The sequence below is a fragment of the Gambusia affinis genome, linkage group LG11 (genome assembly GCF_019740435.1).
Source record: "Gambusia affinis linkage group LG11, SWU_Gaff_1.0, whole genome shotgun sequence".
Classification (NCBI taxonomy): Eukaryota; Metazoa; Chordata; class Actinopteri; order Cyprinodontiformes; family Poeciliidae; genus Gambusia; species Gambusia affinis.
This window is the reverse complement of record NC_057878.1, coordinates 7,028,035-7,053,181: the sequence shown is the minus strand read 5'-3', so window position 1 is coordinate 7,053,181 and position 25,147 is coordinate 7,028,035. Positions and strand designations below refer to the sequence as shown.

The window sequence follows — 25,147 nt, the reverse complement described above, 5'->3', positions numbered from 1 at the left end:
GATTTCAGTCTCCGAAACCAACTAATCTAGATTTATACTATATGAAGACACCAAGGGAATCATTTACTCCTGATTACTTAAAAACTTTATTACTCTTGGAAATAGAGCTTTTTATTCATTTACTATGTAGATTGCAAATCACAGGGTTTTACTTTTCTCCATCTGTAAACACAGAGGGGGCAGCAATCCTCCAGAGAAAATGATACTTTAGGGGTTTAAACCACTTATGGCTGGCATTTTAACAGCGCCGCAGTGCTAATACCGTTCAGGGGAGATTAAGGGTTTGGGGTAATTAGATTCCAGAAGATACAAAGTTTAGAGAAGCTTATTAGAAGCACAACTTTTAGGTCTCAGATTGATTTATTGCACGGCTTCAATGGAAAATATACTTTAAGGTCTCTTTCCTATATTTCACGTTGGGCCATACCCTTAAAAGCTGACACCATTCTCCCGGATTAGAGTCTAACTCGGTCTGACAGCTTAGCTCGAAGAAGATCCAAAGGCTCAAATTTTCAGGGATTAGATCAAGGTACGATGGGATCTTTATCGGATAGCCCTTTCGGTAAACTCAGACCAGTGGAGCTTTTTCAGCTTCTCCGGCTTTTATTCCTCTCCTGGCCCGTAATGGGTTGGCATTTTAAAGATTTGGCTGCTCTTCATCCAGACCTGTCCTTGCAGTGACTCGTTATCAGTCGCCGGTTCCTTTTTTTATTCTTTCCACGCGTCGGGACGGAATAAATGTTTGAAAAACCTAAGAGCAGATTGGAGGAATTTGACTTAAACCTGGGCGAAATGAATGTCCTCATCCCCCCTTCGCCTGCTGTTTGCACAGGTAGAAGACAGACGTCGTCATTCCTCATGTCCGGGTTGAGCCCCCAGTTAGCTGTAAGAGAAAAAGCCTTCCCCGCTGCCCACTCAGACGGTTATGAGGGGAAAGAAGCCAGCAGCGAAACATAAAGCCACTTGCAAGCAGGAGGATAAATGTCACTTAGTGAAAGCTGATTGGTTGCTCTTAGGCTCCTTTAAAAGAATAAACATGCTTGTGAGCTCTCCTATATGTCATTTAATCAAATTCTGCTCTATTTTTCTTTTCTTTTCTTCTTTTTTTTTTGTACAGCCATGTGTTGAAATGTTTTATATGCTTCCCCTGTATGGATTTCAAGAGATTTATGTTTCGCATTAAACTCTCTAACTGAACACTAACAGCCTCTGTTTTTTATGGCTAGGTGCATTACGCCTCTGTGAAAATTATTTTCTTGTTATCTATTTCTCCACCGCACAGTCTTTTTTCCCCCCCTTTTCTTTTACGGTTCGTGTCTCGTGCTCAGTTTTAATGGCCTTTATTATATGGGGAGAATAAGTCACTTTAAGCTGTCTGACATTTCCCAAAGTGCCATTTGTTTTAATTTGTGGATGTTTTCCTGGATATATTTTACATTTAACGAGGAGGGGGGGTCGGACAAATTTTGTTTTGATGGGCTGGCATACAGCCCACTCACCCGACGTTATTAAATTAGCTTCGGTTAGCTTTCCAGCGTGGCATTTGCTTTCAGGGTTTGCTAAATGCGATGAATGCGCTGGTTTTTCTGGTTTCGTGAAAAGACGTTTTGTTGCTTGCTTACACTTCCTCGGACATTGAAATTAAGTCGTTGACAAAGACAGCTTGAACACGGTGAAGTAAGGATCGGATTTGGATGTAATTTATTGCACATGTAGAAAACCGTGGTCCAAAAATGATCGCAGTATTTTCACAAGAAACTTGAGTAATAATTCCAACAGCTATTATTTTCATTGCTTCTAAAATAACATAGCCCAGTGATTGTTTATGTTCATTTATTGTTTCTTTTGCTGTGATATGTGAACCTGAGCAAAAGTGTAGAATTTATGTCCTTTAAATTGTCAGTTTTCAAGTTTATTAATAAGAATCAAGGGCAGCTCGTCACTAATTTTAATGTGCAACTGAGCACATTGTGAAACAATTAAGTTTCCAGCGAGTGGACAAGAAAATACGTTTACAGCGATACATGTCTGTTTGTGCTTGAGGAGTACGCTCCATTCAGTTGGACATAAACCTGGTCTTTGGCAACAGAAGAACCTCAAACCAGACGAATGGGCAATTTTACCGCTTTTGAACTCGTAATTCATCTTTTTTTTTTTCTTCATTAAAACATCCTTCACCTCCAAGCTGTCTCCGCCTCTCTGAATTTGGGTCCACTCTGAAGCAACACGTCATGACAAAATTTTGTTTCGAAGTATTAGGAAAGGCTGCTGGAAATGGCAAAATTTTAAATGACTTCCTTCATTTGGCAGAAAAGCTTCTACGCTCGCTTGAGGCGTTTTATTTTTTTTTCTTTTGTTTTGACTTTGCCGAAGAAGAGTTGATGCAAAAGGAGATGGAAACACATTTGCTAAACAAGTTGTGTTGCAGTCAGCAGACTGGCGTTTTCGTCTCTACGTCTCGGGACAACATGTAACATCGCTAATACCTGCTGACATGACAGAACAGCTACAGCTTGAACAACAGCAACACAGTCCTTGAAAACCAACAACTTTTCCAGAGTAAAGTAGCCTCCAATCTCTACTTCCTGTTTGGTACAGCCCTACATAGCGTCAACAACCAATGACGTGCCCTGATTTCAAAACATTATAGAAGTTCTGTAATTTGGATGGAAACATACCGACAGTAACAGTGGACTCTTTACACTACACTTGGTTCTTTGACCCTACTTGTGTCTCAACAGCTGGCATCAGCCTTAATCTGTCAGAGCGTGCCGACGCACGCTATATCGACATATCAGAGCAGAAATGACCTGCACTGTTGCTATAATGTGGAGGCGTGGGTGGATTGTGGGTTGCAGCGTGTCATGTTCAGCGACGATATCTCGGTTTGTATGACTGCTGTGTTATCTATCAGCATATGGAAGCAACGAGAGGCGAGAAAACGCCACAATAAGAGAAAAGAACATGAAGCCCATCAATAGTCAGACTAGTTGCAGACATTTTGATGTTAAAGCAAGAAGGTTCGGTGAGTGGTTTGACTATTTTGGCTTTTGGACTGCTAATGCGAGACAGTTTTCTGTAGTCTCACAATGCGTCACATTTATTCTCCCTTGTGGAAAGCCAGCGCTCCCTCTCTGTCCATCATGATGGATTTTTTACATGAACTGCGAGCATGTTTACCAAGACTACCAGGCTAAAGCTGCCCAAAAGTGCGCAGACTGTTGCCTCCTTCCCGCACCAGCTATAAATCAGACAGTCCTGCAGCTCTGGCCCCACTCACCTGCTCACACTAACTTCCACATCCACCTGACACGTCTGAGATGGCCAGACAAATAAAACACCTCCATCGACGTGAGAGGGCAGACCTTTTGGAGCCCGTATTAGCCCAAGTATTTATTACGAGAGCAGTAGAAGGCATTTATAATAATTGAGCAATTATATAGTGAATTGTTTATGATTTCTGCATCTGTAAAAGTGTTTTGCAGTCTGTTATCAATTTTGTAAGGCTTCTGTCACTTGGCATTCTTCTGCTTCCTGACTTTTACTATCCTCTTGACCGGATTAGAGCTGCTGTTGAAACGACGAGGCGTCTGTTGTTTTACTATTATCCGTACATATGGTAGTGTGAGTCTGTTTTGTTTTTTGTTTTTTTGCAGGAGGGGTTTCTATCCGTCTTTTGTAGCTTGAAAATAACAGCAACAAAAAAAGCCCCCAGGGCGAAAGGTTTCGCTCCCTGTGTGGTCAGTGCTGAGCAGCACCGACTTTGGCAAGTATTACTGCTTGTAAGCTGTGTTTTGTTGCAGACAAGAGGGGCATTTTCATCCATTATTTTATTTTTGTATGTTTGGCCTGCTGAGAGGTTTCTATTGCTGCGAGATTATTTGACAGCTTTGGTTTCACTGCTCTTGTTTTATTTTTATGTTTCTTGTCTATCTGCACATTTCCATTTCCTAGCAGGTTCAGTTTAGAGGACCGGAGGGGCCGCAGCTTAACCTCCGGCTGAGGAGATTGTCCGTTACGGACTCTGATTTTTCAGATCGATATTGTAGCTCTGGTTCTGGTGGTGGTCAGAAGTTTACATGCACTCATCAGAATCGTTGCGGTAGCTTTCCGGCTTTTCGTGATTCATTTAAACGTTTTTGTTTAGTTTTTTTTTTCCAGGATGAATTGATCAGAAATAGAGATTTAATGACTTATAATTAGTGGCGGGTCAGCAATTAATTAATCGCAATTAATCACATTTTAATCGAAAACAATACATCAACAAAATGAGCAACATTGTTAATTCAAAAACCCCTTTTGCTGGTGATTTATTGAATAAATAGAAATATATTCACTGTTGTTTGCGGATGTTTGTTTTTCATCACATTTCCCAATACAATCTGGCTCAGGACTTTGCTATATATATATATAATAATAAATCATATTGTTACTCCCTGTACTTGATCAATTAAAATTACACTACTTGTGATGCATTAATTAATGGGAATTTACATTTAATGTGGAGTTTTCTTATCTGAGACTAAATTAAATATTCAGGCTCAAATGTATACATACACCCACACTAATGCAGAGAAGTCAGATTCAGAAGTGAAAAACAAAAACTTCTAATAAATATGTAAGTATTATGTAGCGCAGGGCTTATGTGATTGGTTGATGCACCCAGCTTCTCAGTGCAGTCTGTACATTTTCTCTAAGATTCTCTCATTAGCCTGATATTAGCTTCCTTTATGCTTTGATGCATTTTTGGAATCCCTTGTTTTTCTGAATTGTAAATTGACTGCATCAGAAATCTCCACAAACTCAGCCCTCCTTGCGTCTCACCGCTATAAACGCATAAACACAACAGCTGTCCAGCGACAACAGAATCCACATCTGGCAGACGACTCGCACAGCTCGTCCTCTCTCATTAACACACCGATACGAAATATGTGTGCGTTGTTCCGAATGCCGGTCTCATCTCCTAAATGACGAGCGCCATGCTGTTCCGCGGCGTCGTCAGTCGTCTCTCTGGTCGTGTTTCCAGATGATGGGGGGGCCGTATGGGCCCCATCAATCCTGAGATCCACCTCCCTTTTAACTTTGGCGTAGGACGTTCTGCGAGACGAGTCGCGTTTGGTTGCATTCGAGGTTTCAAAAGCTCAGTGAGAATCAATAATGGTACGGAGGCCAAGAAGTTTCACCAAAGACCTTTTTTTTTTATTTTTTTACAGAGAAATTATGACTTTGTCAGAATAACGACCAGTTTGTCCGTTTCTCTTCTGTACATGTGTAATTTGTCATTATTTATATCTGTCTTTTCTTCCCTTTAATTCCACACTTTTTCCACCTTTTAATGTACATTTGCACTGTTTTTTAATTATTATTATTATTAAATAAATGTTTGTAGTTTTTGTTTCTATTCCCAGTTGTTATTCAACTCTGTTCTAACACAGCGGACAAGACAAAAAAAAAAAAAAAAGATCTCAAATCTGGTTACCACAGCTGTTTAAGCCGTGAAAGGGAACCTCTGTCCTTGCTTTACGGCTCTAATTGTTTGTCCGCCGTGAGATATGGCAAATCCCTCCATGCCGCACAAAACTTTGACTCGGCCAAATCCGTTTAGAGACGAGCACAGAAGGATCCCCACAAAGACGGAGGAGAAAGTTCTCCGTCCTGCATTACTCGATGTGACGTTAAAAGCCTCGCCGGTCGGCCCCTCCGCTTTGCCGCTTTAAAATTCAGATTTGTAAATGCCACACTCAAACAGCGCCGAGCATTGAGCTTGGCGCCCCATACGGAGATGTGTTTGTAAGGACGTCTGCTTGCATCAGGGGCGTTGTGCCTGATGTGGCCCAGGAGGTTTTGTGCTCCTCTACAGGAAACACCCTGAGTCTGGAGCAGGCTTTCTCTGGTCTGCTGCTCAATACTAATCAGGCTGATTAGTCTGTAGAAAGGCAGCTTGTTTAGTGTAAAAAGAAAAAAAAGGAAAAAGACTTTTGTGTTACATATGAGACAATAGAAAACAATGTGACAAAATGGGAGCAAAAAAGGCTAATAGTTACAATACCAGGAGAAATCATTACTATGTGAACATTTTTGACATGCAGCAAATGTCAATGTTTTTATTTATTTACATTTTTGCACTGGAATGGTAACTCTGGAGAAATTGTACACATCTGTGCCTCAGGTTGGGATGTTAGCTGCGCTTTCCAAATCCACGAGTCCGGATTTGGGAAAATGTCAAGAAGAAAGCTGCTGTTGAACGGAGGTCCTGCGAAGGTCATGTTTGTGGTTTTTCTCTTGTCGGACGAGAACAAAACTTAAATTTCTGGCTGCAATCAAAACCCAACGAGTGTGGATGTGCAAACTAGCGGCAGAGTTGTGCTGCTGGCGGTTACTGTCAAATCAGAGCAAAATACAGGACAATAATGGAAATATTACAAAATCCTCTTAGAGGGAACAAAATACTCGAGATTGGGACTGAGAGTTATTTTCCAACCCTAAAACATACTGTCAGAACGTCAACGGATTGATTAATATGAAAGCGTATTTAGGTGTGAGAGTGGCCTAGTCAAAGTCCATACCTGAATTCAGTTCATTCTGACTGTGCTTCAGCTTCTTTATAAGGACAAATGACTAGAAATGTCAATCTTTGAATGTGAGCGACTGGTAGAGGAAATCTGGTTCTTTAGGTTGAGTCTGAACACAAACGGATCATATTTTTACACCATATTTTTTTTGTCTATAAATTAAAATCCAAAATTAAGAAAAGGGGGAGATGAATACGTTGTAAAGCACTGTAGTTGTTTATTTTCTTCTAACCCGTCACGCATGGTGATATGACCTTACACCTCCACTTGAACATCAAATAAGTACCGAAAGTGACCGTCTTGTTCAAAGCCAAGAGTTTTTGCTAAGTAGAAATCTGAACTGTTCTTCTTCGCCATATTTCACAGGATTACGTGCCTCTGCTAACTCCTCCGTCTCTCTCTTCCTTAGCACTCAGCCCGTGGATCTTCACGTTCTCCCACCCCGGCGTGAGAGACTACTCGCAGCTCACCCTTGATCTGACTAGGGATGAGCTCATTGTGGGTGCCAGGTAAGAAACTGTAAATCCACTCAGCTTCTCACCCTACAGAGCACATTACTGAGAAACTGATACCCTTTCTGACTCACTCATCCGGCGCGGTTTTCGGATAATGACGCCTCTAACTTGCTCTGCTGCAGCCCCTCTGGACCAAGTTAAGCTTTAGATTTTGGCAGGAGGAAGGATTTTGAGAGAAATGCGGCACACTGCGGTTGTGTGTGGGCGTGTGTGTTTGTGCATGCTCTGATGAAAGGATATGAGCTAAGCTCTGTGCCTCGTTTGGTCTTTTTACAGTCATTCATGTCGAAGTAATTCGGATATTTCACGAATGTGTAATACCGCCGACTTCCACTGGACTGAAAACAATAATTTACTGAGCAGCAACGCAGCTTCTTCACTCAGAAAAGAATCACTCATACGTTTCTTTCTCTTTCTCATCCTCTCAATCCAGAAACTACCTATTCAGACTGGATCTCCGTAACCTCTCTCTAATACAGGTAGGTTTGTTTTGTTTTTTTCATCTGTGGCTTTCTTTTGCTTATTCGTACGCTGTGGGTTTGATTTTAGATATGAATGTCTGTGATTTGTAGTCAGGCTGTGATTATACATATCTAGCTCACAATGCCGGGTAAAAATAAATAGTTTTTTTTTAATTGTGCTTCAAATTAAAAAAAAATATCGGGTTGGAATAAGTTCTTCACATTTGACCGCTATCTTTGTTGAGTTGTTATTTTTATGCTTCTCTCTGTCTATAGTTGTCCTAATGCCAAAAGCTAATTAAAACCTTCCCTTTTTTTGTGTTTTTAGCAGTAGAATACCCAAATTAATTAGTACGTGAAAAATACAGAATTATCCTCTTTTCATTATGAGTGTCGGTGTCAAATTTATGTATATAGCCCTTTTAAAAACAGGTTTAAAACTGCACCAAAGTGCCGTGCTGAAACAATAACAAAATAGAATAAGTCGATAAAAAGAGAAAGAGAAAAAATAACAATACTACGAATTTCAACCAAGCCCTTTTTAAAGCCATTTAAAAAGGGCTTTAATTTAGCAGCAACCGATAGCTCTGAAGTACATGCTAACTTTAGCGTTGCTAGCGGCTAACTGCTAGCAATTCATAATATTTTTGCAATGGCATTTAGACTATCCAAAATGCTACTTGGCAAACTAATTAAGAATTGACAGCTTGTTTAATACGCTTCTTATCATGTATATTATTAGCCAGCTTTTCAACACAAAAGGCCAACTCGATCGTAATTTTCTTGTAAGCTTCAAAATAAAAGCGGCAAAGATGAATCAACAGGGTGTCAAACTCAAGACGTGCATCTCCACATCCTCGACACGCGCTGAAATCTTACACTTATTTCACAGCAACAACACGGTGCATCGTGAGACGGTTTGATTCGATCAGAAATGTCCAGTTTGGTAAGTTTAGGTTGAAACATTAGGAGAACGGAGACGATTGCGACAGAGTGCCTCTTTTCCTGCTTCCTGAACAACCTCTGTTGGTTTTCTGTTTGACTTTCTGTCTACAAAAGGCATGTTTGGAAATGACGACGTGTGATGTTTACAACCTGCAGTCATTTGGAGCCCTTCTGCTAAAAATATTCAGTTCAAATGTGTGTTTTCAAGCAAAAGAGCTTTGTTTAATGGGATTTCTTCCTCTTTTTTTCTTTTTCTTTTTTTTTTTTTTACTTCAGGGCTGTTATTTCACACTTGCTGCTTATGCCTAAAACAGGCACAATTCTGCTCTTTGCTTAAAAAATGCCTCTTGAGCAGCATCATTTAGCCCGCTACATTTTAGCTCTTGTACCAAAGGCATGAATTGTAACTGGAGGAAACATCACATGGAGAATGTGGCTGTAATACAATCATTTATAGCAGAATATTAGGCATTTTAACTTCATCTGAAGCTATAATATTTGCTAATGAGTTATTTGTAGCACACTAAAAGCATGAACTACTATTTAGTCCATGTCTGAATATGAAACACAGATGATGCTCCAGGCTGTCTATGTTTCTTTATATACTCATAAAATATATTTGACGTCATCTCAACGATACACGTCATGTTAGTTTTTATGTCGTGGGAACAGTTTGTTGTGACATCTAGCAGAAAAAGTTATCAGGTTGGTTTTCAAACCCTCCCAACTCAGACGATGCGTCACTACTTTGATTTATTTTTAATGAAGCAGATTTTATGGCACCGCAAAAACGTTTTTGTTAATGAAACGCAAATTGGGAGAAACAGATCAGCTGGTTTCCGTCTCGCCTTCATCGGCTGGTATCAGTCAAGAAGAAAAAGAAAAAGTAGCCTTCACCCACTTGCAGTGGAAAATCCAGTAGATAGTTCAGCCGTAGGCGTTTCTTTGTGTGACTCTCTTTGCCTCTCAAATTATTCCTGAGGATTATTTACTATCCTTCTTTACAATCCCTCGCTCCACTGAAGCTTTCGAGGTATTTTGTGGTGCAAAGATCTTCGGCGGCGACTGTGGATATGTGGGTAGAGTAGTCGTCTTGTGATGAGAAGGTTGTGGGTTCGATTCCAGCTTATTCCTACAACATGCCGATGGCAAATCCGTATCGGTGTATAAATGTTGTGACTCTAGTGTAAAGCGCTATAGACGTTCAGTCCATTTACCAACCACAGTTTTCTGATCAGACTCAGGTCTGGACTTTGACTGGGCCATTGTCCATTTCTCATTTGAGGCTCATTCTCCAGGTGATGATGTACTTTTGACTCATTAATCTCTAAAATGTTTTAAAATACTTCAACCAGTTCCCTAAACTGCGTGGCAACCCCAGAGCATCACCCGTCCACCACCATGCAGACAACTGATCTGAGATGGTCTGATATTGTACAGAAGATTTATTTTATAATCTTTACTTTTGTTTTCTCTTGCTGTCCAGCAACAGTAAGAACATCTGCATGTCTCAACTCCATGCAAAGCATATTTTACTTATATGATCTACTGCAGTTAGAATACATCATGATGAATGTAAACATTTTCACGTGAGTAAATATACTTCCTTTTCGAAACATACTTTTACTTTTTGAAAAGGAAATTGCCACAAAAAAAAAGAATTTTTGTTGGGGGTTTTTTTTGGCCACTTTTCATCTCTCCAGAGATGTTCTGTTTTTTTCCCTTAGATGTCATTTTCCTGCTTCTGATGTCACTCTAAGCAAATTTACACGTCGATTTGCATAAAACGTATGGAACGTCCTCCCGCTACCTTGTTAAAACGCCGACAGATGTCAGCAGGAAAAAGCTTTGGTACAGTTAGCAGTGTGAGCTCGGGGGGGGGCACAAGGTTGCTTTACTGTTGCATCACACATTAAAACATTCTGCTGTAAAGACACGAATGTTCAAGATGAGTTGGTAGATAGTTGAAGATTCCTCGAGTGATTTCCTTACCGCTCTTCTCACATCCTGAGAATTTGAGATTTAATTGCTTCACTTTGTGTGAAGAGTCAAAAAGATTACAGTTCAATGCTCACCAAAGGAAAAAAGAAAAATATTCGCCACTCGGGCTACGAAGAATCCAGAATTCGACATGCATCTTTTTTTTTTTTTTTTTTTTTGCTGATAGCTTGAATCACCTGGAAAAAAACGATTCAGGGCTGTTAATGTGCTTATTTTTAGCTGTTTTATGTAGCATGCTGCGGAGAGGGTTTAATTAAGCAGCAGAGCTTCGTGGATGATTTTGCACATTCTGTGAAAGGCTTCTGGTGACACTGGCTCTCAGCAGGAAAAAGCTTTGGTATAGTTAGCAGGGGGGGGGGGGGGCACACAACGTTGCTTTACTGTTGCATCACACATTAAAAATGACAAGGATTCTCCATGAGTCTGTGTGATTTAGACTGAAATACCTCTGCCACCGTGGGAAGAGCATCGCTGTGCAGTAGTGCAGGGTTTCATTCTCTAAATGAATTCGGATGTCTTTCTTTTAGTTTGCCGAACTTTCCCGAGCAATCTTGCTGACATTTTGCACTTATTGCTGAAGTTTTGTACTGAAATAAAGTGGGCTTGTGACTGGTGACAACACATTTCAAACCCCAGCACGCCCTTTACCTTTAGGGAAATGTAGAGGTGTGTTGTTTTACCGCCATACAGAGACTATAACTATGAACTGTGTGCATGTGTTTATTTTCGTTTGTGTAAATTCGCAGTATGCCTTGACTTCTGACGCTGATTGTCTGTTGTTTAGTAAACGTCTGTTTACGGTAAAGTACTCAATAAACCTTCTGCTTGCTTTTTTCCCCCCATCATATTTGATTACATCTCCTGTGTGTCGTACATTAAAAACTCCATCATGCAAAGCTTTGGCCTGTTTGAAGAGGAGAGCCATCTGCTAGCTGCGTTTACTGAAAATGATATAGTTCAAGAATGAGTGCATAATAGCTGGCTTTTCTCAACACGGAGATATCAATTTTGTTCTAACCCTAACATCGGCATCACTAAAATTAGTGTTCTCAAATTGCAGAGATTCACTTCCTTCTTTGAAAACAGGAAAAACATTATCAAAAATACAGACTTTCTGCTGGACCTCGTAATGAAGGATGCAAAATGGTTGCATGTATGTTGATATGAAAGCCATGTTTTCTGATTTCTGTCTGCTTGAAATTTGTAGTTTTCCTGTTAGATGGAAGAAACTTCATACTAAATAATGTGGAAATGATACAATCTCATGTTTATCGCCACCCCTGGTCAAGATGTGTAAAAAAAACAACAACCTTCAAACAAATTCCTGAACAGTGAGCAGGAGGGTTAAGTTTTAAGTCACCATGACAACCATGTTATCTCTACATCAGCCAGTTGTTTAGGAAAGAAATTGTTTTTTGTGTCCTACCATCACAAATATTAACATTTAGAGTTTTCTAAAGCTTTAAGTCAACCTTCGATAAGCTGAGATTCAAATTGAACTATTCAGCAAACTATGCTTGTTTGTAAAGGATGTGGACAAACCCCAGCTGATGTCCAAAGATAAGTATGCTGTGGGCCTGTTTCACTGGAAACCATCTTGGAAAAAACGGCAGCAGTGACTCTTTGAAGAACCGGGAATTTTAAAAAAATGTAACTTCTGGCAGAAAATGGAAAACAAATCAGCACTGGTTCTTTCAAGAGGATAATAATTTATGGCGTATGTCCAGATTAACACAAAATGAATCATAACCAGATTCAAGTCCTACAGAAAACCTGTGGGCTGAGCTGAAGTCGAGCATCGAGAGCGATTAGCAGTCCAGAGAACGTATATAAAGAGTAACGGTCAAAAATCATTCCTCGTGATGATCTTCCACCAAGGATGATGGTCCTCAAAGACCATCATCTTTGAGGAATGGTCAAAGATTATCACACATTCATTTTGTGAAATGAATGTGTGAAAACATTCATTTTTTAAACCCTGGATTTCTGAACTCAACGAACCCACATGTTTTTCTGCTGCATAAAAGATCAGCTTATTTTAAGACTTTTTTTTCACCTCTTCAACAGGGGCGCCAGTAAATGTGTCTGACACCACGGCACTGTGTGACTGAAGATCTACTCAACGCTGCAGGCTTATTTCCTTTTCCATGCCAGAGAGTATAATAGGATCAGCCTAAACACTGCTGTTGTAATTTAACTTCCTGCGTTAAAGCTGCTACAGTTGGCAATCCAGTAATGCAATTACATCACTTTCCTTTACAGCCGATTCAATCTCTTGACTAAACGTGCGTTAGGTTTTAGTTTGCTTAAAGTTTGACGTCAAACATGAAGATATTTCGGAAAAAATGGAAATATTAAAAAAATGCTACTGCTGATGGAGGATTTGGGTTTTTCCTGGAATGTATCTAGTTTTTCTAGATTATCTTGTGGACAGAGGAATAATTACTGTTCCTCTGAAAATGACGAGTTCCTGTTTAATTTCTACTCATTTTGCACAATAAGAACACAAAACAAAAAATACAACTGTGGCTATGTAATCAGAAACAGTCTAAGACTTTGCCTAAGACAGTGTAAATATAAATCCATTTTGTTTTTTAAAATGAAAAGGTTTTATCCATGTTTGCAGCTCACCCTCAGCACTTTTAAAAAGTTCAACTTGAGAATTTTCTATCATAGTGAATAAAGTTTTTATTTCAACAGACAACATGAATTCGCTAACTCTTTTAATTGCTTCAGAATTTGTGGTTTCATGTCTCTTCAGCGATCAAAGCCTTTTTCATACAGTTAGGCATTCAAGCTTTTTAGCAGCAGCTTAGGTGGACCAAACACTACAATACACCAAATACTACAATACACCAAATACTACAATACACCAAACACTACAGTACACCAAACACTACAATACACCAAACACTACAATACACCAAACACTACAATACACCAAACACTACGATACACCAAACACTACAGTACACCAAACACAACGATACACCAAACACTACCGTACACTAAACACTACCGTACACCAAACACTACAGTACACCAAACACTACAGTACACCAAACACTACAGTACACCAAACACTACAATACACCAAACACTACAATACACCAAACACAACGATACACCAAACACTACAATACACCAAACACTACAATACACCAAACACTACGATACACCAAACACTACAGTACACCAAACACAACGATACACCAAACACTACCGTACACTAAACACTACCGTACACCAAACACTACAGTACACCAAACACTACGATACACCAAACACTACAGTACACCAAACACAACAATACACCAAACACTACGATACACCAAACACTACGATACACCAAACACTACAGTACACCAAACACTACAGTACACCAAACACTACAATACACCAAACACTACAATACACCAAACACTACGATACACCAAACACTACAGTACACCAAACACAACGATACACCAAACACTACCGTACACTAAACACTACCGTACACCAAACACTACAGTACACCAAACACTACAGTACACCAAACACTACAATACACCAAACATTACCATACACCAAACACTACCATACACCAAACACTACAATACACCAAACATTACCATACACCAAACACTACAATACACCAAACACTACCATACACCAAACATTACCATACACCAAACACTACCATACACCAAACACTACAATACACCAAACATTACCATACACCAAACACTACAATACACCAAACACTACCATACACCAAATATTACTATACCAAACAATGTGATGCAAAGGTTTGAGTTTGTTCACGTTGGGTATGCTACACCTGAAGAATTTAATGTGTCACTGGCATTTAATGTCATTGACCAACACAAAACATTGGAAATAAAATTACGTATGTCTAATTAAAAAAAAAAACAACCCAAAAAACCTGAAATACAGCTGCTGGTATTATTGGGTTGATCTCTACCAGCTTTTAAATACCAGAGTCTGAGATTTTTGCCTATTTTGCTTTGTTTAATTACTCAAGTCTTTTGAAATTTGGTAGATATTTTAATTGAGTAGCCACTCTCAAATTGAATTATGATTTCTAGATCTGGTTCAGATCTTGAACCATATCTGAATGTGTCAGTCTAAACCATTTTGGTTAAGATTGCTCTGTGTTTAGCTCTATCTCCTCATCCGTCTCTGCCACCATTGTGGTCTTTGTTCGGGGTGGAGGTGGAGTGTTTGTGCGCCTTCACACAAAGCTTGTCTGAATGTTTGATTTTTGTCTCTTCTCAGCACGAGAACCGTCTTCCTCTTGTTTTCCGTCCCCTTTTACATGAGTGGTAACAAACTGGAACCGGGACTCCTATTGGCTTCCTTTCAACGGCGGCTTTATTTGTGGCGCTCTTCCCAGGCGAGACTTACGGAGAGCGCAACTGCTTGTGTCCCTGTCGTCAGATTTTCCCACCTGATCCCTGCATCTCCTCGGTTCCTCCGTCGGATTCTTGGTTGCTTTTTCTGAATGTCGCTCTCCTCGGTCTGCCTGACGATTTAAGTGAACATCCGGGGTGTTGGCAGGTTTTCAGCTGTGCCACACTCTTTCAAGTGAACAGTGATCTGTCTCACTTGTATCTTTTTTTTTTTTTTGCTATTCTGTCCTAATTTACATTGTTCTATGTCTTAAAATCTATAAAATTCATTAAAGTTTGTGGTTGCGGTGTAACGAAGAGTTCTTGGGGTGTGGAAACGTAACAAACAGAGGCTGAATTAATTTTATTGCTCTGAGATAACCCCCTCATTGTTCTGTGGTGTAAACTACGGTTCGCTTTACTTTGCGCAGTATTTCCATAGGAGACGAGGGCCCATCACCAGACCCGACCTGTCTGACAAAGTCTCCTTTCACAGCGGCCACCGCTGAATGACATGGTGTGTACAGCTGCCCCCCATGTGTCACTCCCAATATCAATGTGCCTTTTGTCTGCAAGTCCTGCTTGTCTGCTTTCTGAGGAGCGATGTTGACTTAAGAGGTTTTTCATTTGTTTTCACTCTGCTCGTGTCGTTCCCTTCGACTCGTCCAAGCTCTATATCTTGTCCTTAAACGAAGTCATCTGCCAACCTCGCTCTTCTTACGAGACGTAGGACGTATGCGCGCACACATCTGCAAAAACAACACTATGTTTCTGTACCCTCCTCCTTTCCACACACACACACATCTGCAGCGTTTCACGATCTGAGATCTAAACGAGGTCGATCCTTCGTCGTCCTGACGAGAGCAGAGTTGTCATTTTGTGATGCCAGGGCTAAAAATCAATGAGAACTTTATACAAACTGCCCGATGCAGCAGAGACGAGGGTCTGTACCCCCGAGCTCCTTTGCCAGTACACCAAGCTGTCCGAATGGACAGAGGAGGGCTGCATCCCAATATAATCCCTGTCCTTTGTGCTTCAGTAAAATACAAGGCTCTGTCTCTTCTCCACAATCAAAAGCAATTAATTAGGACCTGGCTGCCCATAGGATGTTGTTGAAAGAATAGGTTATAGTAAAGGGACTGTTGCATTCAGAGTGTTTTTGTAATTTATAAAACCACTTTGACTTCAGATATTTTGTTTGAATAACTTTGGATGTTATACATTTTTGTAAACATTTCTGAAATCACACAACTGGAACATGGGAGACGCTAAGCTAAGGCTAAAAATCTGCTTTTCAAGGTGCCTCTCCCAAACAATCTGGGATGGTCTGTTGAGTCAGTACTGAAGGTGGTAATCATGATTTCATCCATTATCATTAAAAGACTTTTTAGATCAAAACAGAGTGTTGACCCCTGCAAAATCTGAGCTAAAGAACAGATTACCTAAGTCACAATAAATAACGACGCTTAGATCTCTCGCTACACAGAGAGCTCAAAGTAAATCAGCTCAGCTGTATTTCCACTTGGAGCAGAGCAATAATGTCAGAAAAATGTGTAGTTGTTGTGACGCACACTGTAATGGCTGTCCTTATCCTAAAGTGTTTTAGTGTTAGGGTTTGAGTGTCAGTGAAATATTTGGTACCTTAACATCCAAAGAGAGACCTGCCCAGACCCTCAACAACACCGTAAACGCGGCAGTGAACACTGAAATTAGTTTATCCTTTCCAGAGTTACAGGCTGGGACCTTTGACCTCGATTACTGGACGGTTTTCTGGTCGGCAGCAACAACCAGCTGGTATTTTTTCACCCACAGAAGTGTGAAATATGATTCCTCTTGCTTGTTATATTTCAGTTTTCTGACTGCGTATGACTCTTTCCCAAGGGATTTTCTTTTTGTTGCAGAGGGTGCAAATTGTATTTGTTTGTTGGCCACCTCCCTTAATGTGTTCACCATAAACTATCCAGGTGCCACACTAAGACACTTGCATGATAATCTTTCTTTTTTTTGAATTTCTAAGTATTTGGTAATGCTGACCTGTACTATTTCTCCTTTATTTGTACAGGTCAACCACTCTGTGGCCTGTTTTAATAATGTGTTTATACAAGATCAGATTTTAGTAATATTTTCTGGGAAAGATAACAATCCACAGTTATTTCGGTTTTCATAAATAAGGTTTCCACCAACACTAAAATGTAGTTCAGATTTGACACATACATGCAGTGGGGTTTTTTTATGCCTCTCTTTTTGAAATTGTCCAAAGTGTCAGAGAGGCACTTTTGTGTTTGCATAAGTAAAAGTTTCATAAACCTCAAATTGTTTTAAACATGTCTTCATTGTAGAATTATGCAGGTCTGGTTTAAGGGATATTTATTTAACATTTAACATTGTGTGGGGAATCAACTACAGTCCAGATTCATAAAAAAAAGAAAAGAAGAAGTTAAATAGCATTTAAGTTTTATACTGACGAGCACTGGCTGACCTTTACATCGTTACCAATCTCAGGTTAGCCAGCTGCGTTTGTTTTTTAGTCTGTTGCTTCTTCATATGATCATAACAGGATGTAGTTGATGTCAATTTGTAAATATAAACCCCAAACTCTGCCACACAGAGCAATTTATCAATGTCACTTCTGAGAGCACAGTTTAGTTTTAGTCATAGTCGGTGAACCGAAGTGCAACTTAGTTTCAATCACAATTTAATCATCTTTTCTTATCATTTTGCTTTTAGTCAACTAAATGCTAGTAGCAACTAAATTCACATTACATTTGGTCGGCTATTACATGACAGAATGGAATCGTTTAGCGGCAGATATTTCTAAGACATTTCCTTTTGCATTTATGAATATCTACCTCAGTATGGAGTGGAAAAAACTGTTTTGCAATTTGCGGAACCAAATAACCTTTTAATTCTCTGACATTTGGAATAATCATGATGATTACTATAAGCGGTTTTATTCAGTTTAGCGTTATTCACAAAATATAAACAGCATGTAGCCAAAGATTACATCTCATTGGCTACTTCTCCATCTTGTCACGCCTTTCCAGAAGAACTGATTATTATTTTTGTCACATTTTTGTCTGTCGATGACAGTGTCAATTTTCAAAACAGCTGGAAAACACACAAAACTATTCATATACAATATTTAAAATACTTTCTCAATGCTTGATGTAAACGCAACATGCAGAAATCGACAGGTTTTAGGTGTTTGGAAGTTCAAAGGTCAAAGGTCAACCTAACACCATGGTTGTTAACGGAAAACTCTGTTGCTGCTTCTGCAGTGTCAAACACAGCATCAGCAGATTTATCAAAAGAGCTTCATACCAAGACCTATATTATGTTGCTGCTCATACTACTCCATTATGACGGAGAGCTGCAAGGTAAAACCACTGCTCAATATAATTATATTATAATTATATATATCAAAGAAAAAAAATTAAATGCCATCTTCTGAGTTCAGTCCAAGTTTTTATTTTGTTTTTTATTTGTCTTCCTTTGGGAAAAAAATGGTCATTGATGAAAACAATGACGGCCATTTTAACCAACAGTGGCATAAATCCACATAGTATTAAACAACCTTTTGTAAATTTGCACACTTGTAAATTATATTGACTAGACGTATGTACAGTACGGACGGGTTAAGTTAAATGTAATTATTATTTTTTTAAGTATGAGCAGCTGTGTTGCAGAATTAGAGCCATCCCTGCAGGACTTCAACCATCATTGTTTTCACGTTGGAATGGCGGTTTTCCCATTATGTGCCGGCGAAAGTCACACCGAGGCTGCTCAGACTTTACCTGCTGATGGATGGAAAAGCAAACCGGAGAGAGGGTGGTCCGACCACAAAGCTGCTTTCTCCGCCGCCGCATTCATCTGTTTGTTAAGTAGGCCACGCTCCTGGCCTGTAACCACACACTGCTGTGTCATGTTTCCTTTTAGCGTGGTCCCGTTAAAGAGCGCGCTCATTGTTGCGGACTTTACATTGTTTGCGTGTTATTTGGCGACGGGAACAGACGGCTCTTTCTCGCACCTGAATCAAACCGGGACGAAGAACTGAGCGGTTCTCTCGACGTATTTATTGGCGCCTTTCAGTGCGGAGGACGTCAGCGGCGTGTTTTGCGGTTTTTCAGCGACAAAAGAGTTTTTGAAGATAGTCAATTCTGCAGGGTACGGTGAGTTAAAAAGGGGGTAGCAGGGGATGGGTGTTATGCCGAGGTGCTGATGCAAGGGCTTTTAAAGGCTCAGCCCAGACCATTCTGTTCAGGCACCTGGGAGAACACCTGCCACTGCCATTAGTGAGCAGGCAGGCGTAGAAGAATGAATGCGTAGGCAATCAGCGGAGGAAAAAAAAAGAGAGGAAGGGGAGGGAAGAAGCAGCAGGGTTAAAAAAAAAAGAAAAAAAGGTGGGCAGCAGCCAGAGAATGAAAGACAGGGAAGATAACAGGTGAGAAAGGAATGACAAGCACAAGCACTGACCGGGAGGACAAGGGAGAAAAATCACACAGGCTTCAGAGCTGAGAGGAGCGGGACAAACGAGAGGAGGGAGAGGATATGAGCGAGGCAGGTGACAAGCTCTCTCTGTGCTCCAGCATGGATTTTTTTTGTTTTATTTTTTTATTATTATTATTTGGTGAGTCTCTGTGCCAAACACAATGGTTTCCTCGGTGTTCAGTACCCAATCTCCTTCCGTTCCCAGAGGACTCTTCTTACATCATCTAATTGTATAAAATGGTCGAGGGGTTAATGCGTTAGCATTCATGCAACTGTATTCAATTCCTTTAGAGAGCATTACCGGTCAGAAGAGAAAATGAACCAAAGCAAATGAGCAGCTAATCCAGGAATCCATAGTCATTATTGCTAAGGATTTAATAGTCGTGAGTGCAGCATAAAGAATCAATTGACAGAAAGAAAATCCCGCCTTTCGATTCGGAACCTCGGCGGATCAATATTTGACACTTTGGCAGAGCTGGCTTCCAACAGCGTGCACGTCTTCATATTGCTTTGCTCTGATATTTTTGGCTTCTGGAGCTTCTTCCTGGCTTAGTGTAGTTGGAGCTGCAAAGAGTTGAGCCCGACACGATATATAGCGGTACTTCCTCCGGTTACAACCACAAACTTTAATGCATTTTATCGGCTCGTCATGCTAAGGGCCAACACAGATCACAAATCCGTCAATCCATGGTTACATAATGTTTCACAAATATCTACAGACTGGTTCCAGCCTCCTGCCCCGTTTTACTGTGGTTCACCAAAATACAATTTAGTGCAGCCACTTGCCTTTAGAAGTCGCTTTGTTAGTAAATTCAGAGCCCTTCTGTATGATATAATCTCTTATGTGAGACTATACGATCTGTGCAGGCAGCAGAGGTTTGTCAGAGAACATTTTTGACCAAGGAGCATCATGAAAACTGCTGATGGGAAGCTGGATGTAATTAAATACAACAGACAAATAAATACATAAAAATCCAAAGTTGTGCCAAAAAGGATGCATTTTTAGGAAGAGTAGCACAAAAACGGTTCTTCTCACATGACAGGAAACGTAGCGGATAAGTGGCGAAAACAAAAAAAGCAAAAATATGTTACACCGTTGCGACAATAACTTTTTTCATTTGGAAAAATTGAGCCTAAAATCGTGTGTATCTGACTCTATTCGAACCAGTATCATGTCAGTAGGAAATATACTATGAACAACTGAATGAAGACGTATGAATAAATTATTTGTCATAAGTCTGATACCATAATTGTATAACAGTACGCCATCACCTACCCACACCCCACTGACTGTCACCATCAGACTCTCCTCCTGCATATTCTCAGAGTTTAGCGTCCGTCTTCTCCACCTTTCCTCTCCCCTTTTGTTTATTTTTTCCTCCAATTCCTCACTCTGTCTTTTTTTTTTGTGGGATATAGTGCTGGTATTATTGCCAGAGGTGGGCCTGATTGCAATCCACCCACATGCACTGTCCAAGCGGCACCCACAGACAGAGCTTCTCCCTCTCCCTCTCTCTCTCTCTCTCTGATGTGGGGGTCAGCCTGATCTCTGCTGCAATCAGAGCGGCGGGGAGGAAGGTGGTGGGAGGCGTGTGCGAGCGGCGGCGGCGGCGGTGAGGGGGATAAAAAACAGAGAAGTGGGAGAGTGGCGGAAAAACAGCGGAAGGACAGAATAGCTCGAGTGTTTGATGGGTGGGAGTGGGAAAGGAAAGCTGAAGTAAGAGCTCTGTTTTCTATCATCTGTTTCTCTTGTTCATTTTTTTTTTCTCACTGCGAGGAGGCACTTCTGCCATATGTGTGCTCCGAGCAATTCTGTTTCTGTCAGAGGAAAAATAATGGAACGATGACAACTTTTGATGGGCAAACTTCAGTGTAGTCTTATAGTCTCTCACCTCCTTCTTCTTCTTCTTCTTCTTCTTCTTCTTTTTTCTGTTTCAAAGCACTTGAATGTAGCAGAAGATGGGCCCTATTTGGCTGGATTGTGCTATCTTTAACACAATGGACGTCGCTAACAAGAGATAGACTATTGATTTGTCTCTTGCAGATTTAATTACTTATGAGCACAGAGTTTTAGAATTGCTCTAAATGTTGTTTTAACTTTGTATAAATTGCATTATATATCTCATGTCTTATTATTGTCTTAAGCAATAATGTGTCTTCTTCACCTCGCCCAATCAAATCTTTGTATGTTTTTGCACCAGAACCTAAAACTGCGTATTTTTTTACATTTATTTATGTTGTCTTTTTTTTGCTGCACACACTTCCAGATAGGAGGTTATGTGACAGCCTTACACCATCAAAGGATTGAAGTTTTGTTGAAAGTTGAAGAGGAGTTTCATCATTCCAGGTACAGAACTCTTGTTGGGTAAGAAGCCATGGATGGTGCTCCTGTCTGAGTACCGGCATTGTCAGAGAAAAAAAAAAAGGCAGGGTGGTCTGAAAAATAGGACATGGAGAAAAACAGTGTGGGAGAGAGACTTCTGGTGCCAGACTGCAGGTCGATGGAAAAGTCTAACATTTAGCTGAGTTCTGCTGCTCGTACAAAACCCAAATCCCAACAACTTGCTTTTGCTGTTCTGCGTGTGGCTTCATTCCAGTTGCACCTCTGATTCGTGACGCCTTTTTTATTTCTTTATTGTTTTCTAAAAATGAAACTGATTTTATTTAAGTGGCTTATGGAAACCGTGTGTTTTGTGCTTTACAGTAACGCTGACACTGAAGGAGAGACTCCTCTGGCCTTGTGACCCGCTCCGCCAGCCCTCAGATATTCCAGTTGTGCAGAGAAAAGCGGACACACTTACCTCTGTATTTAAACCCGAGGCCCATGGGCCAAATCTGGCCCGCCATAGCTTTTTAAGTGGCCCTGCAGACTCTAGACTAAACATTAAGTGTGCTTAAATGTTATGTTATCAATTGAATCAATGACGTTTTTATCTGTTTCCTGCCACATTATATCAATCAGTCCCTCCAGTTTCTTGAGAATTATCATGGAAATTCAGGAAAAAAACAAATCCCGCACTTTTTTTGTGCTAATAATTGGGATTTTATTGCAGATTTTTCTAAAAAAAATATCGTCAAACTTTCTTACTTGTACTAAATAGCTGCCTCAGCCCTAACTGGTGTCAGATTATATGCCATGATCTATGCAGCGAGTAATAAAAAGTCGCATTTACCATCATAAATAAGCGTCAATATCACAAATCTTTTCAAATTAGTACCAGAAACACTTTGGTTTTTCTTGCAAAATATTACAAAACGAATCACACAATCCTGGAGGGACTGAAAAGATGTTCAGTAATATTATTTAATTTTAAGAATTCATTGATATTTTAACAGTTTGTGATCAGGTTTTATCAATACATTCTGGCACAGCCGGCCCTTTAAGAGCACTCATGATCTTGATTTGGCCCAAAACCAAAATGAGTTTGACACCGCTACTTTTAAGGCATTCAAGAAAAAAAAATAAAAAAAAAAAAAAAAAAAAAAAAAATATATATATATATATATATATATATATATATATATATATATATATATATATAACTGATTAACTATAGTATGATGTTTATCCTACTGTATTAGTATGCTATCCTAGTATAACTGCTCTCTTCACATTTCCTTGTAGCACACAGGGTAGATAAATATTGTAAACTTTTAAATATTTCAATAGTACGTTCACGCGTGCTCAAGTAAAAGTAGCACAACTTCAACATATTTTAATCAAGTAAAAGTAAAAAGTAGCCAACCAAGAAATCACTCAAGCAAGAGTAAAAACAGTATTTGTTAAAAAAATAAATAAATAAAGTCTACTCATGTTCTGAGATTGTCAAAATAAGCACAAAATGTCTGATTTGATGAAGGAATAACAGAGTCCTGTGGCAGATGGATTCTTTTTGTTCCTCAACAAGTGAAATATAATATGACCAGAACTGGACAGAATGGCAAAGTAAAAGTTGAGTTTCCTCCCAGAGGACAAAACCTGCCAACTACCTACATGTCGAGCAGACGACTGAACGAATCCCAGCAGATAAAGGCATGGCGAACCAGAAAGGATGATGTGTTTCAAATAAAGTTTCCCAAGGTAAATGTGCTTAGACTGTTTAAGTCCATCTGTGGTCTCCATTTACAGATGGTCCTTGTTTATTCAAAACACCGCTCCAGTCTCAACGTGTCACTTTTTAATCACCTTTCTCCATAAATATCTTACAATCTCTCCGACCCCTCTGCCTAAATTTTTCACTTCGACAGCTCAGACGTTTCACATGAAAATTTCAGCCGCCTCCTCTTCCAGCACGTCGCCGCTGTTCATCCTTCCTCTCATCTTTCTCAGACTGTATTCTCTTGTCGCTTTGCTGTCTTCGGTGGACCAGCTCTAAACGGTTGATCAACAAAGAACAAAGTAATGATTCAGTTTGATCCAGACTGAGTCGTCGTCCGTTGGCTGGGTCCTAGAAGTGTTTTCACACCACCGCGGAGCAAATGTACTGAATGTGAAAGTGACATTAGATTTTTTTTTTCTTCTTTTTTTTTTTTTTTTACTGGTGGGCTTTTGGATCGGTGATAAGGAGTGGCAGGTTTTGATATGGCTAATTGCCCAGAACAGCGTCGCCTTTGGATTAACCCGAGAATTTGAACATTACTTGCACTCCGAACAACTTTTTCATTGCTTATAAGTATGTGAAGGCTTCAAGAAAGTTTCTATCTGATTTGGAACTTCAGCAAAGAGTTATTAGACTTTTTTAAGGAAAATGAACTGGATTTACCAATCAGAGTACCCAAAAAATGGACTCTGGTAAAAGTAGCACTACTTCAACATAGTTTTAATCAAGTAAAAGTAAAAGAAGTACTCAAGTAAGAGTAAAAAAGTATTTTGTAAAAAGTTACTCAATTACTGAGTAACTGATCAAATGATCAATTATTTAATGTTTAAAAATTACACTATCAGATGGTACAAAATATAAAAACCTTAGTATTTTAAGGACCAAAATGACAATAATTTATGTAACAGAAAATAACAAAATCAAGCTAAATATTTTTATTTTCCAAATCAGTTCCATTAAAAAAAATAATAATAATTTTTGTCAAAACATGTTTGGTTTTCAATCAGTGGGTAGAGAATCCAGAAGTTTTACTCAAGTAAGAGTAAAACGTAGAGCATAGTAAAAATAGTCACAAAAAAAACACTCCTAAAAGTAAATAAAAAACAAAACACCAATCCAGTAAATGTAACTAGTTACTACCCAACTCTGCTAATCTGTCGGCAATGACTTCTGTGAATAAAAAAAGTGTCATTATTTCAAACTAACTTTTAAGTTTAAACACAACATCGAGATAAAAACATCTGCAGGCATCAATGAAAGCGCTTAACACTGATCCCAGAAGAGAAAAACAAAAAAAATTAATGAAGCGTAACGTCACATACAGGCAAGGTAAACGGTTAATTTAAAAAGACGTCTAATATGAGAAGCCAAGCCTGATCTAAGCCAGCGTTGACAGCTACGTGAAGTAGAGAGTCTAATGCTCTCGCTCCAATAGGTTTATCAATGAGAGCAACAGAGGTAAACACAATTTGTTTGTTCTTCCCTTGGCATGAGCTGCGAGTGCATCGGAGTAATGGGGAGAGGGAGGAGAAAGGTCTTTGTCAGTGCATCAGATAATCATGGCGCAGATACGACGGCGGCAACATGGAGGCGGAATGTAAACACCACATTACGGTCTGGCTCCTCGCATATCCGTCTGCGTCCGTCCGCCTTCACGCGTGCTTCGCCATA

General features: G+C 39.7%; 1 protein-coding gene across 5 annotated transcripts in view; it reads left to right on the top strand.

Moving 5' to 3' along the window:
• The window catches only part of sema5ba (sema domain, seven thrombospondin repeats (type 1 and type 1-like), transmembrane domain (TM) and short cytoplasmic domain, (semaphorin) 5Ba), a 229,250-nt gene that overhangs the window by 102,307 nt on the left and 101,796 nt on the right, over positions 1 to 25,147 (top strand). For all 5 annotated transcript variants that reach the window (XM_044132807.1, XM_044132811.1, XM_044132808.1 and 2 more), the window contains 2 exons: positions 6,982 to 7,081; positions 7,521 to 7,566. In XM_044132807.1, coding sequence (XP_043988742.1) covers positions 6,982 to 7,081; positions 7,521 to 7,566 — 146 coding nt within the window. The remainder of the gene's footprint in view (positions 1 to 6,981; positions 7,082 to 7,520; positions 7,567 to 25,147) is intronic.